A 14,571-nucleotide genomic window follows, 5' to 3' on the forward strand; every position below is an offset into this window, starting at 1 on the left:
TGTTAATCTTCGATCTCCTTGAGTAATTCCACACAGAGCAAATTGTAGATCTGTAATCATCTTCAATTTGGATCAAAGTTGGTTGCAACTCTAGAGGTTGTGTGATCAAAGCAGTGATATGAGAAGAATGGAGAAAGTGGAATGTGTGATTATAATTCTACCTATATTTGAATCCTTTTTACTTGTCTTTACCACTACTAAGATCTTATTCTAATACTAATGTTACTTACTAAAATGTGTGAGTGGAAACACCTTTGTAAAGATTCTCTGCTAATAATCTAACCTGAAATTCATTCAATACTCAATTACAATACTTACATACAGGTGACAACCCAATAACACAACACTGATGATTCATTTATTCGAAATCCAACCAAAATACCAATTTATCATGAAGAAGCTATTGAATTCGTTGAGCACATTCTTACATATGTATTACTAGCAGCAGATTCAAAGCCTCAAAGAGCTCCACTAAGAATCATATCTTTAACATTAGTATCAATTTTTCACTAAAAATAAAAGATGTTCACTACAAAGCTACTACTCTTCGATGCTTCTCATCGTTCACATAAAAAATAAAAGATGTCCTTCAGTCACTAACTAAAGGTGTAATATTTTCAGTAAACTAAAGCAATAACAGTTTTGATTCCATGTAACTAACTAAACTTATAACATGCAACAAAATCCAAAATAAGTCACAATGCATAAATATTGAAGAACAACCTAATAATACAACCATTGATTTTGAGCATGCCAGATAGAAAACATGGCGTCTCACCTATCCAGCTCCAGCTACATGCTCACCTCCACGCCTGAAAATCGATACATAAATAATTGGAATACCGTAACAACCTAAAACACTTAATTTGACATTTTATAACATCAAAATATATATGAAGACTAAGACGTATGAGTTGACTTGCAGTTGAAGGACTAACCTTTCTAATATAAAAGTCGTTGGTTTCTCGTAAAAAGAAGAAGAGGCAATAACACAAAGCGTGACACCTACACTTGGTTGTAATTGTGTGGCACAAATCAAAGCTAAAGGATTGCAATCCTCTAATTCAATCTCAATGGGGCAAAAACATGGCAACCGAGACAAATAAGCAGGCTCGGGGATCTCTTCAAGTTTGTAGCAATGTTTCATGCTTAGGTATTTAAGCTGAGGGAAGCTGTTGTTCCCGAGTTTCCATCGCACCAAATCACTTTCTTCAATTAGAAGAAACTGAAGGTGCGAAAAAATATCATTTTCCGTTTTCCAATGTGAACCCTGAATGGCGTAGGATCGTAGTTTGAGGGCTTCAAGATATGGCAAAGAGCCTATGACATCCATATATTCCCAGGGAAAACCCGTGCCACTCAAATGTAACTTTTTCAAATTACGTGGCAACTTCAATGAATGAGGAGTCACCGGGTAAACATGACCATGCTTGACCACAGGATTTGTGATACTCAATTTGAGTGTCTCCAAACTTTTAAATGTTGAAATGCAACCAAAGCAACTCAAAAGGTCGTTATGGTCATCATAAGGCGTCAACTCAATTTGTATTCCTAATTTCTTGATATTAGGAATTCTTCTAGAGAGTTCTGAAACAATACAAATGCTAGCATTAACACCTACTAGTGTTTTCAGCTTTTCCAAAGAAACAACATGAGATGGAGCTGCAAGGCTCTTTCCTAATATCTCAATATGCTCCAACTCTTTCATGTCCCATATTTGTGATGGTACATATGATGGAGCTCCACAGCGTCTAATGTGTATATGTGGATGGATAATCAAGACTCGAAGCTTGAAAAGTTTGGATATAGTGGGAGGGAGTTCTCCATTGCAAGTTAGAGCAAGGTACCTCAGTTGGACTAATGATAAAACTTCTATTGGGAAAGTATAGAAACGTTGTGTAAGAGCATCTATTTCCCTTAGCAACATGAAACCAACATCTGTAGGGATTGGATATTGGTGGTAAGGACCATAGAAAAGGAGAGAACGTGCAGAGGATGCACAGTTCAATCTCACTAAGTTGCAAAACTCCTTGATGCCAAATAACATGTTATTTTCGAGACACAAGCAGCGCTGACCTTTTATAGTTTCTAGTTCAGCATCAATCAACTTATTTAAGACATGATAAAACTTGTTCTTACTAGCTTCTTCTCTACACACATGCCGCCACGAAGAATGAAGCCAACAAGTTTTATACTCTGCAAGAGAAAGCTCATGCGCAGTTTTATTCACGCTCTTGAAGTTGCGTAAAACAAGACTATAGTTGATTGCTAGCTCTCTCAAACATTTTCGATCACACCATAACCCCTTGGTGGTGAGCATAATCATGATCTTGGAAGGAGGGGTGTGATAATCTTGAGGGAAAACTCCCATAAACAGAAAAGGCATTTTAAGACGTTGAGGTAAGTAGTCGTAGCTTGGGAAAAGTACCTTTGATATTTGATTATATGCATCCGTGAACACTGAATTTCTCCTTTCTGCTACATCGTTCCAGTAGGTTGGGTCTCTGTTATGCTCGGATTTCGATATGATGCCAGCAACAGCGAGTATCAAGAGAGGGAGGCCTTCACAAAGCCTGGCAATCTTGGTGGCAGCTTTGTGAAGCTGAGGTGGGCAACTCTCATCACCAAACACCTTCTCACATAGTAGCTCCATACTTTCTTCGTCCTTCAAAAACCGCACCCCGTAAAAACAATCACGACTCACATGAGCTTCCATCCATTTTCGATGTCGACTAGTAAGCAAGACATTAATACACACATTTTTGCTGTATGGTAAGGAACCTTCCAAGGTATCCCATACATCTTCCTCCCAGACATCATCCAACACAACAAGACAATTCGTCCCATTCAATCTTTCTTCCAAGCAGTGATCACTAATTTCTTCATCTCCTTGTGTAATTCCAAGCAGTTGAGCTAGAGTGCCTCGTAAAATTTGACATGTTGGTTGAGGTACTCTGCCAACGGTGACCCATGCCCGACACTCAAATTTGCTCTGTATTTCTTGATCTTCATAAATTCGCGTAGCAAGAGTGGTTTTCCCAACGCCTGCCATTCCATAAAGTCCAAACACGCGACTCCAACGGGGAGATACTAGGAACCGAATAAGATCAGTTTTGAGTAGTTGGAACTGATCAGATAATCCAATCATCTTAGAGTTGGTTCCATGAAAGCGAATTGATGAGGAAATAGGTCCGTCTTCAGCCATATTCTCTATTTCGTATCTGTAGTCCTTATCCATATAGATAAGAGTATGAATCAAGGAACGAGCATCATTTTTCAGACTCTGCAGATCAATGGAGACAATCTCTGGAATACTTTCAAACTGTGAAGGAATCTGTTGAGTTACAAGTGATTCTAACGAGTCTTCAAATTTCCATATTGCCTCTTTTACTCTTCCATCAAAAGCGTTCACCTTCTTCCTGCTCCTGCTTGGGCTCGTCGTGTCCAATCTTTCCAGAATTTTTGGCAATGGCTCCAACTCCTTGTACACGAGTTCTAAGATTCGTTGAGAGCGACCAACAAGACTGCAACGAGAACAACCGCGAATATTGTTAATTGTATTCGCAAGAGAAAACACAGCACCATAAGCAGTCATTCTTCTGATCTGAGAGTTTCAATGGAGAGGTTGAGATGTGTTTGATCATAGCAGTGATGTGTGAATAATGCATAAAACAGAATATGTACCTAATTTCTGGACTAAAGGCTTTATCACTTTTAAAATATTATCCTAGCACTAAAGCTGTATTATTAATATAAAGTGTATACATCTTTGTGAATCATCTTTTGTAATGTTTCCTCCAATGAATTCAATGCACATTCTACTCACTTATCATCAAACACTTTTTTTTCTCTGCTAATAATCTAACCTCGTATTCATTTCAATGCTCAATTTCTTATGTTACAATACTTAAATGCAGGTGACAACCCAATAACACAACACTGATGATTTATTTATTTGAAATCTAACCAAAATACCAAGAAATCATGAAGAAGCTATTGAATACATTGAGCACATTCATACACATGTATTACTTTGTAGCAGCAGATTCAAAGCCTAAAAGAGCTCTCCTGCAAATCAAAAGTGGACTAAATCACTTCTAAATATTCACCTTCTACTACTAAGAATCATATCTTTAGCATTAGTGTCAATTTTTCACTAAAAAATAAAATTTGTTCACTACAAAGCTACTACTCTTAGATGCTTCTCATCATTCACATACATAATGCCTCATCTAACTGTTCCTCTCCTTAATTTCCAATCTCTTCATCGTAATCCTCCTCCTCTGCATCTGATGACGTAATCTTCTTCCTCTGTATCCTCATCACCAGATGTATATTCACCATCATAGTACAAAGCTACGACTCTTTTACAAAGCGTGACTTCTTTCTCTCTGCACACTAATATCAGCCCTGAACTCACATGCTCCTTAACAATCCAATAATACAACACTGGTGATTCATTTTTGGAAATCAAACCAAAATATCAAGAAATCACTGCAGAAGTTCTTGAATTTATTCAGAAAAACCATACATTGATTTAAATGTATATCAATTTGTAGCCTGCATATTCAAAGCCTCAAAAATCACTCCTGCAAATCAAAAGTGGATTACATCACTTTCAACTAACAAAAATCATATCTTTTGCTTGATTAATGCTTCAGAAAATACCATGAATTCCAAAAGAAACAAACAGCAAACCACATGGCCCTTATAATAATCGTCAACGCGATCATGATCACACGTATAATCTCCATCAACGTCCTCGCCTATATCCTCAACATTAGTGCCAATTTAGCAGTAAAATATTGAAAGATGATATTATACAAAGCTACTAATTGGCCTTCATCATTCACATATATAATATACCTTCATCATAGTCATGTTCCATATCCTCATGATCGTGCGTGTATCCTCATCCTCATCCTCATCCTCGACTATTCCTCAACATTAGTTTCAATTTTAATTTCAGTAAGAATTTAAAAGATGATCATTGTACAAAGCTACTAATGCTCCACTACATTTACATGAATAATACCTTCAAAATCATCCTCTTCTTCTGTATCCTCATCATCAGTGTTGGCTCTGCAGTAATGAATTTGAAACAAGAGAAAGCTTTCGTTAGCAAAGTGATTCACGTAACATCAGTTATGTGAATCAGATAAACGATTCAAAACAATTGTGTACAGTGTATGTAATTTAATTTCTTTGTAATATCAAAACATAAAGCCAATATCATGGATTATGCAAAATGTGGTGTCTCACCTTTCCTGCCTGAATACCTTGCCATCTCCACTCCTGAAAATTGATACATAAATATTCAGAAGTTATAGCAATCTAATATAACATCAAAATTTGAACTAAGTTAGAATTTGAAAACTCATAGTTATCTTCAAACATACTAAGACTAACACATATGATCATTTGATTTGCAGTTGGAGGACTAACCTTTCCGATTTCCTGATTGTTGGTTTCTCGGGAAAAGAAGAAGATTCAATAACGCGAACGCTATTATTTGAACTTGGTTGTAATTGGCTGGCAAAAGTAAAAGCTGAAGGATTGCAGTCCACCAATTCAATCTCTATAGTATCACATCCATTCAAGTACATCGAAGCAGGTTGGTGGATCTCTTTCAATTTGTAGCAATATTTCATGCTTAGGTATGTAAGCTCGCGGAAGCTTCCATATCTTGGTTTCCATTGCACCAAATCACTTTCTTCAATTAGAAGAAACTTAAGGCTTACGAAACTATCTCTTCGTGCTTTCCACAGTGAGCCCCGAAAGGCATAGGATCGCAGTTTGAGGGCATCAAGAAATTGCAAAGAGCCAATTACAGCCATGTATTCCCAAGGAAAACCCATGCCACTCAAATGTAACTTACATAAGTATTGTGGAAACTTCAATGGCCGAGGAGTCACCGGGAAAGCATGACCATACTTGAGCACAGGATTTGTGATACTGACTTTGAATGTCAACAAAGTTTCAAGTCTTGAAATGCAATGAAAGCAACTCAGAAGGTCGTTATGGTCATCATAAGGCGTTAGCTCAATCTGTATTCCTAATTTCTTTATCTTAGGAATTCTTCTCGAGAGTTCTAAGACTGTACAAATGCTAGCATTCACACCTACAAGTGTTTTGAGATTTTCCAAAGAAGCAACATGAGATGGAGATACAAGGCTCTTTCCCAATATCTCAATATGCTCTAACGCACGCATGTCCCAAATTTGTATTGGTACATACGATGGAGCTCCACGACGTCTAATACTCATATGTGGATGAATGATCAAAACTTCAAGGTTGAAAAGTTTGGATATGGTTGCTGGGAGTTCTCCGTTACAAGTTAGAGCAAGGTACTTTAGCTGGACTAGTGTCAGAATTTCTGTCGGAAAAGTATAAAACCGTTGTGTAAGGGCATCTATTTCCCTTAGTAGTCTGAAACCGACATCTATAGGGATTGGATAGCGATGATAAGGACCATAGAAAAGGAGAAAACGTGTATAGAATGCACAATTGAATCTCACTGAGTTGCGAAACTCTTTGATGCCAAATAACATGTTGTTTTCGAGACACAAGCCACGCTGACCTTTTAGAACTTCTCCCAAGGCATCATTCAATTTATTCAAGACATAATAAAACTTGTTCTTACTAGCTTCTCCTCTACACACGTGCTGCCATGCAGAATGAAGCCGACAAGTTTTGTACTCGTAAATCAAGTCTTGACGACTGTAATTTTTATGCACGCTCCTCAAGGTGCGTAAGACAAGACTGTATTTAAAAGCTAGGTGTCTCAAACATTTGAAATAACACAACAATCCCTCAACACCGAGTTGAGCAATGATCTTGTCATAGGGAGTGTCATAATCTCGTGGGAAAACTCCCATAAACAAAAAAAGGCATTTTAAGACGCTGAGGTAAGTAGTCGTAACTTGGGAAAAGTACCTTTGATATTTCATTATATGCATCTGTGAAGACTGAATTTCTCCTTTCTGCTACTTCATTCCAGTAGACTGGGTCTCTGCTATGCTCGGATTTCGATAGGATGTGAGCAACAGTGAGTATCAAGAGAGGGAGGCCTTCACAAAGCTTGGCAATTTTGAGGGCAAGTTTGAGAAGTTGAGGAGGGCAATCTCATCACCGAACACCTTCTCACATAGTAGTTCCATACTTTCTTCTTCATTTAAAAACCGCACCTCATACACTTTATTACTCATATAGCAAGAAAATTGTCGCATCCATTTATAATGTCGACCGGTATGCAAGACATGAATATATCCATTCTTGATGTTTGGTAAAGAACGAGCCAAGGAATCATATACTTGTTTCTCCCAGACATCATCCAACACAACGAGGCATTTCTTGCCATACAATCTTTTTGTCAAGCAGTGATCACTTATTTCATCCTCTCCTTGTTTGATTCCACAGAGTTGAGCAAGAATGCCTCGTAGAATTTGACTGATCGGTTGAGGTACTCTGCCTACGGTAACCCACGCCCGACACTCAAATCTGTCCTGAATTTCTTCATCTTGGTAAATTTGCATAGCAAGAGTCGTCTTCCCAACTCCTGCCGTTCCATAAAGAGCGTACCCGTGCTTTCGGCCCTTGTAAAACCGGTCTATTTGCATAAGATCGGTTTTGAGCAGTTGGAATTGGTCTGATAATCCAATCATCTTCGAGTTGGTTCCATGGAAACCAATGAATGAGGAAATAGGTTCGCCTCGAGGCATATTCTCTACTTCATAAATGTACTCCTTCTTCATATCATTGAGCTTCTGGATCAACAAATTCGCATCATTTTCCAGACTCTGCAGATCAATGGAGAGACTCTCTGGAAGAGTTTCGAGTTGAGAAGGAATGTGGTGAGTGAGAAGAGATTCCAAAGAGTCTTCAAATTTCCAAAGTGCCTCTTTGATGTTTCCATCTAAAGCATTCACCTTCTTCCTGCTCCTGCTTGGACTTGTCTTGTCCAATCTTTCAAGAATTCCTTTCAATGGCCGCATCTCAACGTACACAACTTTTTATGATTTTTTTAGAGCGACCAACAAGGCTAAACCGACGACAATGGAGAATATTATGAAGTGTGTTCCTAAGAGAATTCACTGCACCAAAAGCCGTCATTTCTCTTATTCCAAATTGAATTTGAGAAGAATGCAGAAAATTTAAAATGTTCTAGTAGGAGTTGGTATTAATTATTCATTCAATTTGGCTAGCCAAATAAAATTGTGCCATCAGTATTGCACGTTAAATATTTTATTATAGAGTGAATTACATATTTAGGACCTATACTTATCACGACGCACATTTGCGGTCCCTATACTTGCAAAATATCATTTGCGGTTCCTATACTTGTATTTATGCACGTTTTAAGGTTCTTTTCTTTTTTTTTGACATTTTTAGGACTAAAATACCCCCAAATAAATGAAGGATAAATTTATATACTATTTTCTCTCCTTTTTCTTTCTTCTTCATTTTTTCTCTTTCTTCTTTCTGTAAATGACTTGTATAATTAAAAGAAAATTTGAGATGAGACATATTTGAAGAAGGAAATTAGACAAATCAAAAGTTCAGCTAAGAAATTTATTTTACATTATTTTGTTAGAATTGCGAAGAGAAATTTTTGATGTGAGAAAAGGAAATAAGATTAACAAATCCATAATTTTAGTTCTAATTTTATTATAGATAAAGAAAAAAGAAAGAAGGAGGATGAAAGAGAGAAAATAGTGTACAAATTTTTTCTTTGGGGGTATTTTCGTCCAAAAAAATATCAAAAAGCGAAAAGAGCCTTAAAACGTGCATAAGTACAAGTATAAGGACCGCAAATGATATTTTGCAAGTATAGAGACGGCAAACGTTCGTTGTGATAAGTATAGGTGCTAAATATGTAATTCACTCTTTATTATAATTGGTCAGTCCAATAATTGGCCACCCAAAAAAAAAAGTCGTCTCATCTCATTAATTGTAGGAGTACTACCTAATTTCCGGATTTAATAGTAACAAATTCAAATCAACGATTGATAAGATATACATCATTCGTCCGATCCATTCCCGTTATCCAAATTAAATTAGTTTTGGGCCTTAGATTTACTCTAAACCCCTTATTCAAACCCTGAATTGTGAACCAAACGTGACTTGAATTAGCCCAATAAATTTGACATTCATCATGGACTATAAGTCTATAAGGTCTCGTTTGGTAAGGCCGACTGGCATTGGGTTAGTAATTTGGTCTATCCAAAAGGGCTAACAAAAAATGTCAGGCCAGATAATAATATACTACTCCCTCCGTCCCCTATTAGGAGTCACTCTTTGATCGGGCACGGCAGCACGGATTTTAAGAAATGTAAAGAAAAGTTGGTTAAAAAAGTTAGTGGAATGTGGGACCCACTTTTTTATATTGGTTTTATAATAAAATGTGAGTGAATTGAGTTAGTGGAATGTGGGACCTACTTACTATTTATGGTAAAAATAAAGTGTGACTCTTAATTGGGGACGGACCGAAATGGAAAAATGTAACTCTTAATGGGGGACGGAGGGAGTACTATTAATTTATTATGGACAAATTAAATGGACTGGGCCTAAAATTCTTATTAATAATTGTTTTGAATTCCAGCCTATTTTTTTTAAACCGTTTGATTATGATGATACACCATGAAAAATCATAATGTATAATAGTTACGACTAACTTTACATATATTGCATATTTGTATGTACACGCAAACATTGTATGTCATGGTGTTTGTTGTTTCATTCTATGAGGGTTTTATGTAGCCAGTAGTGTATGTTTATAATTATATGAACAAGTTGTTATATGTTAGAGTGTGTAAAATGTAAGTACATGATTAGTGAATAATGGAGGAGTAGTAATTTATTTACTTGGGCACGTGATCTGCACGTCCGGTGTAAAGTGAACATGTGAGGGTCACGTGATTGATTGGCTAAGGGTGGTGTAACCAAATTGCTAGAATAATATTGAGAGGGAGAAAATAGACTATGAGATGACAAGAGATTTCAAGATTAACAGTTGTGATTGAGATTCTTTTATGTTATGAGACACACACCTTCCCCTCATGCACGTTGCAGCCATCATTTCATGCTCGCACGAGCTGCCAGCTCTTTATATTGTGATTGTGTGTATATGTGTGTGTGTGTGAGAGAGAGAGAGAGAGAGAGTGTTGGGGTCGAACATAATTGAATGTTTTTAGTTACTCCTTTGTGATTATAGTTAGAGTAAATTGAATACTTGAATTAGAGTGTGAATGTCTTTTATGTAGTCTATAAGCCTATAACCATCTCATTCTCCATGAATTTGCTTCGAAATCTACCTAGTTATTCATGCATATACATGTAATAATATCCTTTTAATTTAAATATGAGGTTCACATTATCGCTCAAAGGGTTATTGCTATAGAGATTACTGTCTCATGGTCACACATGACACATGGAGTAATATTTTTCGGATAGAGAATGGAAGAACATGAGAGGGGGATGAAGGAACACTCTGGATGACTCATAGAGAAAACTCGGAGAAAGAGAGAAAAATCTAAATGAATATGTATTGCAATGCAGCCAATCGGCTATAAGGGGTTCCTCCGGGTCGGGAGACCGGGTTTGGAGGGTGGGTCATCCCCAATGGAGCAGCTGGGCAGGATTGGGGCTATTGGGCTTTCAGATTTGGGCCAGCATTAAAGTAATGGGCCCACTAGTTCTCGCATTGAATATATAATTGTGGACACTCCTATATTATTGAATTAAAGGTTAATATGATCTTATAGTTTGCAAGAAGTTGAGTTGTTTAATATTACTATCAAAATTCTTTCTCTCATCGTTTCATTTTAATTAGTCAATCTTACTTTGGACATCTTATTTCTGGCATACGACTCCCTGTATCTCATGTCAATCAGTATTTTCCTGTTTCAGCTCTTCTCAAACTACTTATATTATTCTATTTTAAATAAGAATTAAGGTATTTAATTATTATATTAGAATTAATTAAATATTCTCTTTTTAAATGATTTCTTATTACACTTAAAATATCAATTTAATTATATAATAAATCAATTCCAAATTTAGGACTTAAATCGAAAAGTGCAAGCATCATAGGACAGAGAGAGTACTATTTAAAATGAAAATCATACCGTAGGAGTTGCTTTATCTCTATTCATTAATTTATTAATTAATTATATGTTTCTTAGCATTATTGTTAGGTAGGACTATATAGGCTATTAAAATGGGACGGAGGGATAAATATTTATACCCTCGTCTAAAAAAATTATAAGTTGCTTAACTTTTTCTCTATTAAAAGGGGATAAGATCTCTACAATTTAATTCCTTTATAACGACATATTCCAGCCCAAAATAGTTATTGTTTGTCTCTTTTTAGTACTCCGTTTATAGCTTGTCCAGTTATCAAACTGTCATACAATAGTATACTAGTATTACTTTTGATAATCAAATCCTTTATTCTATTAATTAATTAGAGAGCTGCTACTTAATAACTTAGTACTATAATTTAAATATTAAACTCAAACGGCCGGGGGAGTATATTTGATTATATTTTTAAATATATCTTTTTATTAAAGGCTGGTTAGGTTTGTCCAGCTGCATGTTTAAATAATAAGATGGCTGGTCTTAAATAAATTTGATTAATCATAAAATAAGCAATAACTTATATAATTAGATAATGTATAATTATTAGTAAAACAACGATGCTTAAGTAATTCACACAAAAAACAGCTGCAGTTCTAATCACACTTTTGTCCTTTTCATTTTCAATCACCATAATCAAGCTAGTAATATTAATCATATTTCATTTTGCTGACTTTATTCAAAAAGAGTCTTAATGAATCCCCTCTTTTTCTTCACGATGATAGAAATATTCTTCTTTTTCTACTGGATCTAATCTATAAACACCACGGACTTACAATAGTCAATAAATTAAAAATTATAGTCATTTTTTAGATGGCCAGGTAAGAATTAATCATACTTTTGAACTTTGATACTAACATGACCATATCTGTAAATTTTATGGATACTTACATGACCAATTGACCATATCTACAAATTTTATTCCGTTATTAAATCTTGACTTTATTCACTATTTTGGTACAGAATATTCGTGTTAATAATCGAAAATGTCAAATACAAACGTCGTCATTTGAATTGAACACCTGCAGATATGTTACTACTAGACTACTATGTACATAAAAATATCGCGCTTAATTTAAATTTGTATCTTTAATCAGTCTAATCCATCCTTGAAAAGATTATACCCTTATATTGTAAGGATTTTTATGATCTCAAGTCTCATTGCAACCTCTATAGTACAATTAATTCAATTTTCAAATTTTGACGTATCTTAATATTTCGATATAGAATATCACGTTAGCAATCGGAAATTTGTAGTACATGTCAAATACAAATGCATGCCCGTCCTTTGAACTAATCCAACTCTTATATTCGGTTATTAACACGATTACTCTATACATAATCAAAATGAATATGGTCCATTTTTGACAAAATTATACCCTCAGACGAGAACGATTACGATCTCAAATCTCATTTCAATCACTATAATCACAAATATTAAGCACGTGAAATGACGAGTATACCCTCCCCACTTTGCCAACTAAGAGCATGAGGATTTCCAGCTAGCAACACCATTATCCCTCTGCATGTCTAATTCCAGCACTGATTTTTCTCTCATTTATTTTTTCTTTTTTTTCGAATATATAATATCATAATTATATTTTTTTATGTGTTTATTTCTTTTGAACCTCAGTCAACGGTCAAACAGAATTGTTGTAATTTCCAAAAAAGCCCTCAGCTGGCATACAGCTGGCCACGTTACATTTTCGAGGAGACAAAGCATGGAGCATATTGTTCTGTGCTACCCCTCATCATTCTCACGTGCCCATTTCCATAAAAACATATACTCCTACTATCATTTTAATTATAATAATACTAGTAATTTTTAATTAAATAAATTTTTTTTTACAGAAGATTGGTTTTCATTAGCTTAAGACCGTGCTATTGTTCTGTTTAACACATTCTATAATTTTGGATTAGTGAATAAATGCAATCATTTCTTAATTGAAAATTATTGATTGAAGGGCCATTTTGAAAGGTTTGGCCCATTTTGATTATGATTATATTAGTTCATGGGCTGCCCTACTTGTTTCGGGCCATAGCCCAACATTATCACGTCCGTATCCCCTTAATTAAACATTAATAAAATAAATCAAAACATAATTTTAAATATATTTCTCATTGCCTAAAATTAATTCATTTCGCAATATATTATTACCCTTAACACATTAGCATATTTACCTTTTGTTATATACACTCGTAACACTACCATTTTCTTTACTCATAATATATTTATTAAAACTAATTCAAGATTAATTTTTTTCTCGACTCACGATATATTCAATCAATTTTATTAACACTTGTATCACAATTTTTAGCTTATCTTTGGGACGTAATTAAAGATAATAATTTTTAAAAATAAGGTACAAAAAGTGGGCAAAATTAGTCAAAGTGAATTGGGTTACACGTGGAGCAATAATAGTAGACAACGGAAACGTACCTCACAGCCAATAGGAGACAGCTGCCGTACCATGAGACGACATCGTATCGTACACAAACACCACAACGTGAACGCCTTACAAATCCCCATTCCTTCATAGATTCTCCACCGGCATCAATTTCATTAATTCTAATTATAAATTCTCAAACTTTTAAATATTCTTTCTACTATTTCCTAATGTATTTTCCACATTTTTTATTTCCGAATGTGTCATATATTGACTCGCAGTCCCTATATAGAAGGTAAAATTTAAAAGATCTGTTTATATAAGTGTAATGCAATGTCATAAGCCGTCGAATGTTCGAATCACTACCAATAGCGGAGAATCATTTTCTTTTACTTATGCTTTTCACTTCTTATTGTGCAATGAATATTGGATTTAATTTGAATTTCTTGTATTGACTATAAAGATTTTGATTTCATCTCCATTAATACTCAAGGACTCAAGATAATACCGTGATGGGATTAGAGGATTAGAAGGAATCCATGTAATATTTGACCAATTTTTTTTCATATGTAGTTTTTGAATAATCATGCTGAGTTGTTATTCAATAGTATTGTTGGATTCCTAGTCAATTAGTCAAGGTACAAAAATGAATAATACTTCGTATATATGAATAGTAATATTATTAAAGATAAGATAATTAAGCCATATGAAAATAAGAGTGCATTGCACACACGATGTTGCATACTTGCATATGAGTGTGCTCCCCTCGTTCAACTACTTACACAAAATAAACAATCAAATAAATCAACATTAATTTTTGGATAGACTGATGAAATAAAATAAAATACTCTACCTTACAATCTACACAAATAGATAATATAATGTTGAAGGCATAAATTTATTAAGTCTAAATAACTTAGGCATGTTCGTTTTCATAGGCTCCTATATATAGAAAAAAGGGTTATTCAACTTAACCCTAATTGGACTTAATTAGGGTCTAACTCTAAGACTAGGCCCGGTGTAGTCTTACTTTATTTCTCATTCCAAT

At 35.0% G+C, this 14,571-nt stretch overlaps 2 protein-coding genes across 2 annotated transcripts; both read right to left on the minus strand.

The window, feature by feature from the left end:
• Window positions 1–557: 557 nt before the first annotated feature.
• LOC125202665 (putative late blight resistance protein homolog R1A-10) lies at window positions 558–3,624 on the minus strand. Its single transcript, XM_048101113.2, has 2 exons — window positions 939–3,624; window positions 558–812 (listed from the first exon to the last, which is right to left on the minus strand). Exons 1-2 carry the CDS (start codon window positions 3,593–3,595, stop codon window positions 779–781), a joined length of 2,691 nt encoding a protein of 896 aa, XP_047957070.1. The 5' UTR covers window positions 3,596–3,624; the 3' UTR covers window positions 558–778.
• A 959-nt stretch (window positions 3,625–4,583) lies between these two features.
• On the minus strand, window positions 4,584–6,607 carry LOC148931817 (putative late blight resistance protein homolog R1A-10). Its single transcript, XM_089064904.1, has 6 exons — window positions 5,446–6,607; window positions 5,263–5,295; window positions 5,036–5,082; window positions 4,867–4,934; window positions 4,692–4,766; window positions 4,584–4,589 (listed from the first exon to the last, which is right to left on the minus strand). Exons 1-6 carry the CDS (start codon window positions 6,549–6,551, stop codon window positions 4,584–4,586), a joined length of 1,335 nt encoding a protein of 444 aa, XP_088921030.1. The 5' UTR covers window positions 6,552–6,607.
• Window positions 6,608–14,571: the final 7,964 nt, after the last annotated feature.

This window comes from Salvia hispanica, chromosome 2 (genome assembly GCF_029641045.1).
Source record: "Salvia hispanica isolate PSC_SH4W2 chromosome 2, Shi_PSC_v1, whole genome shotgun sequence".
NCBI lineage: Eukaryota > Viridiplantae > Streptophyta > Magnoliopsida > Lamiales > Lamiaceae > Salvia > Salvia hispanica.

What these genes read in the sequence shown, in the direction of transcription:
- LOC148931817 (XM_089064904.1), bottom strand. Translation starts at nt 6,551, where the DNA reads ATGTTATTTGGCATCAAAGAGTTTCGCAACTCAGTGAGATTCAATTGT. An exon ending in AAGGTATTCAGGCAGGAAAG is followed by an intron (nt 5,083 to 5,262) that starts GTGAGACACCAC and finishes TCATTACTGCAG; the next exon opens with AGCCAACACTGATGATGAGG. An exon ending in GGAACATGACTATGATGAAG is followed by an intron (nt 4,767 to 4,866) that starts GTATATTATATA and finishes TTGAGGATATAG; the next exon opens with GCGAGGACGTTGATGGAGAT.
- LOC125202665 (XM_048101113.2), bottom strand. Translation starts at nt 3,595, where the DNA reads ATGACTGCTTATGGTGCTGTGTTTTCTCTTGCGAATACAATTAACAAT. An exon ending in ACGACTTTTATATTAGAAAG is followed by an intron (nt 813 to 938) that starts GTTAGTCCTTCA and finishes ATCGATTTTCAG; the next exon opens with GCGTGGAGGTGAGCATGTAG.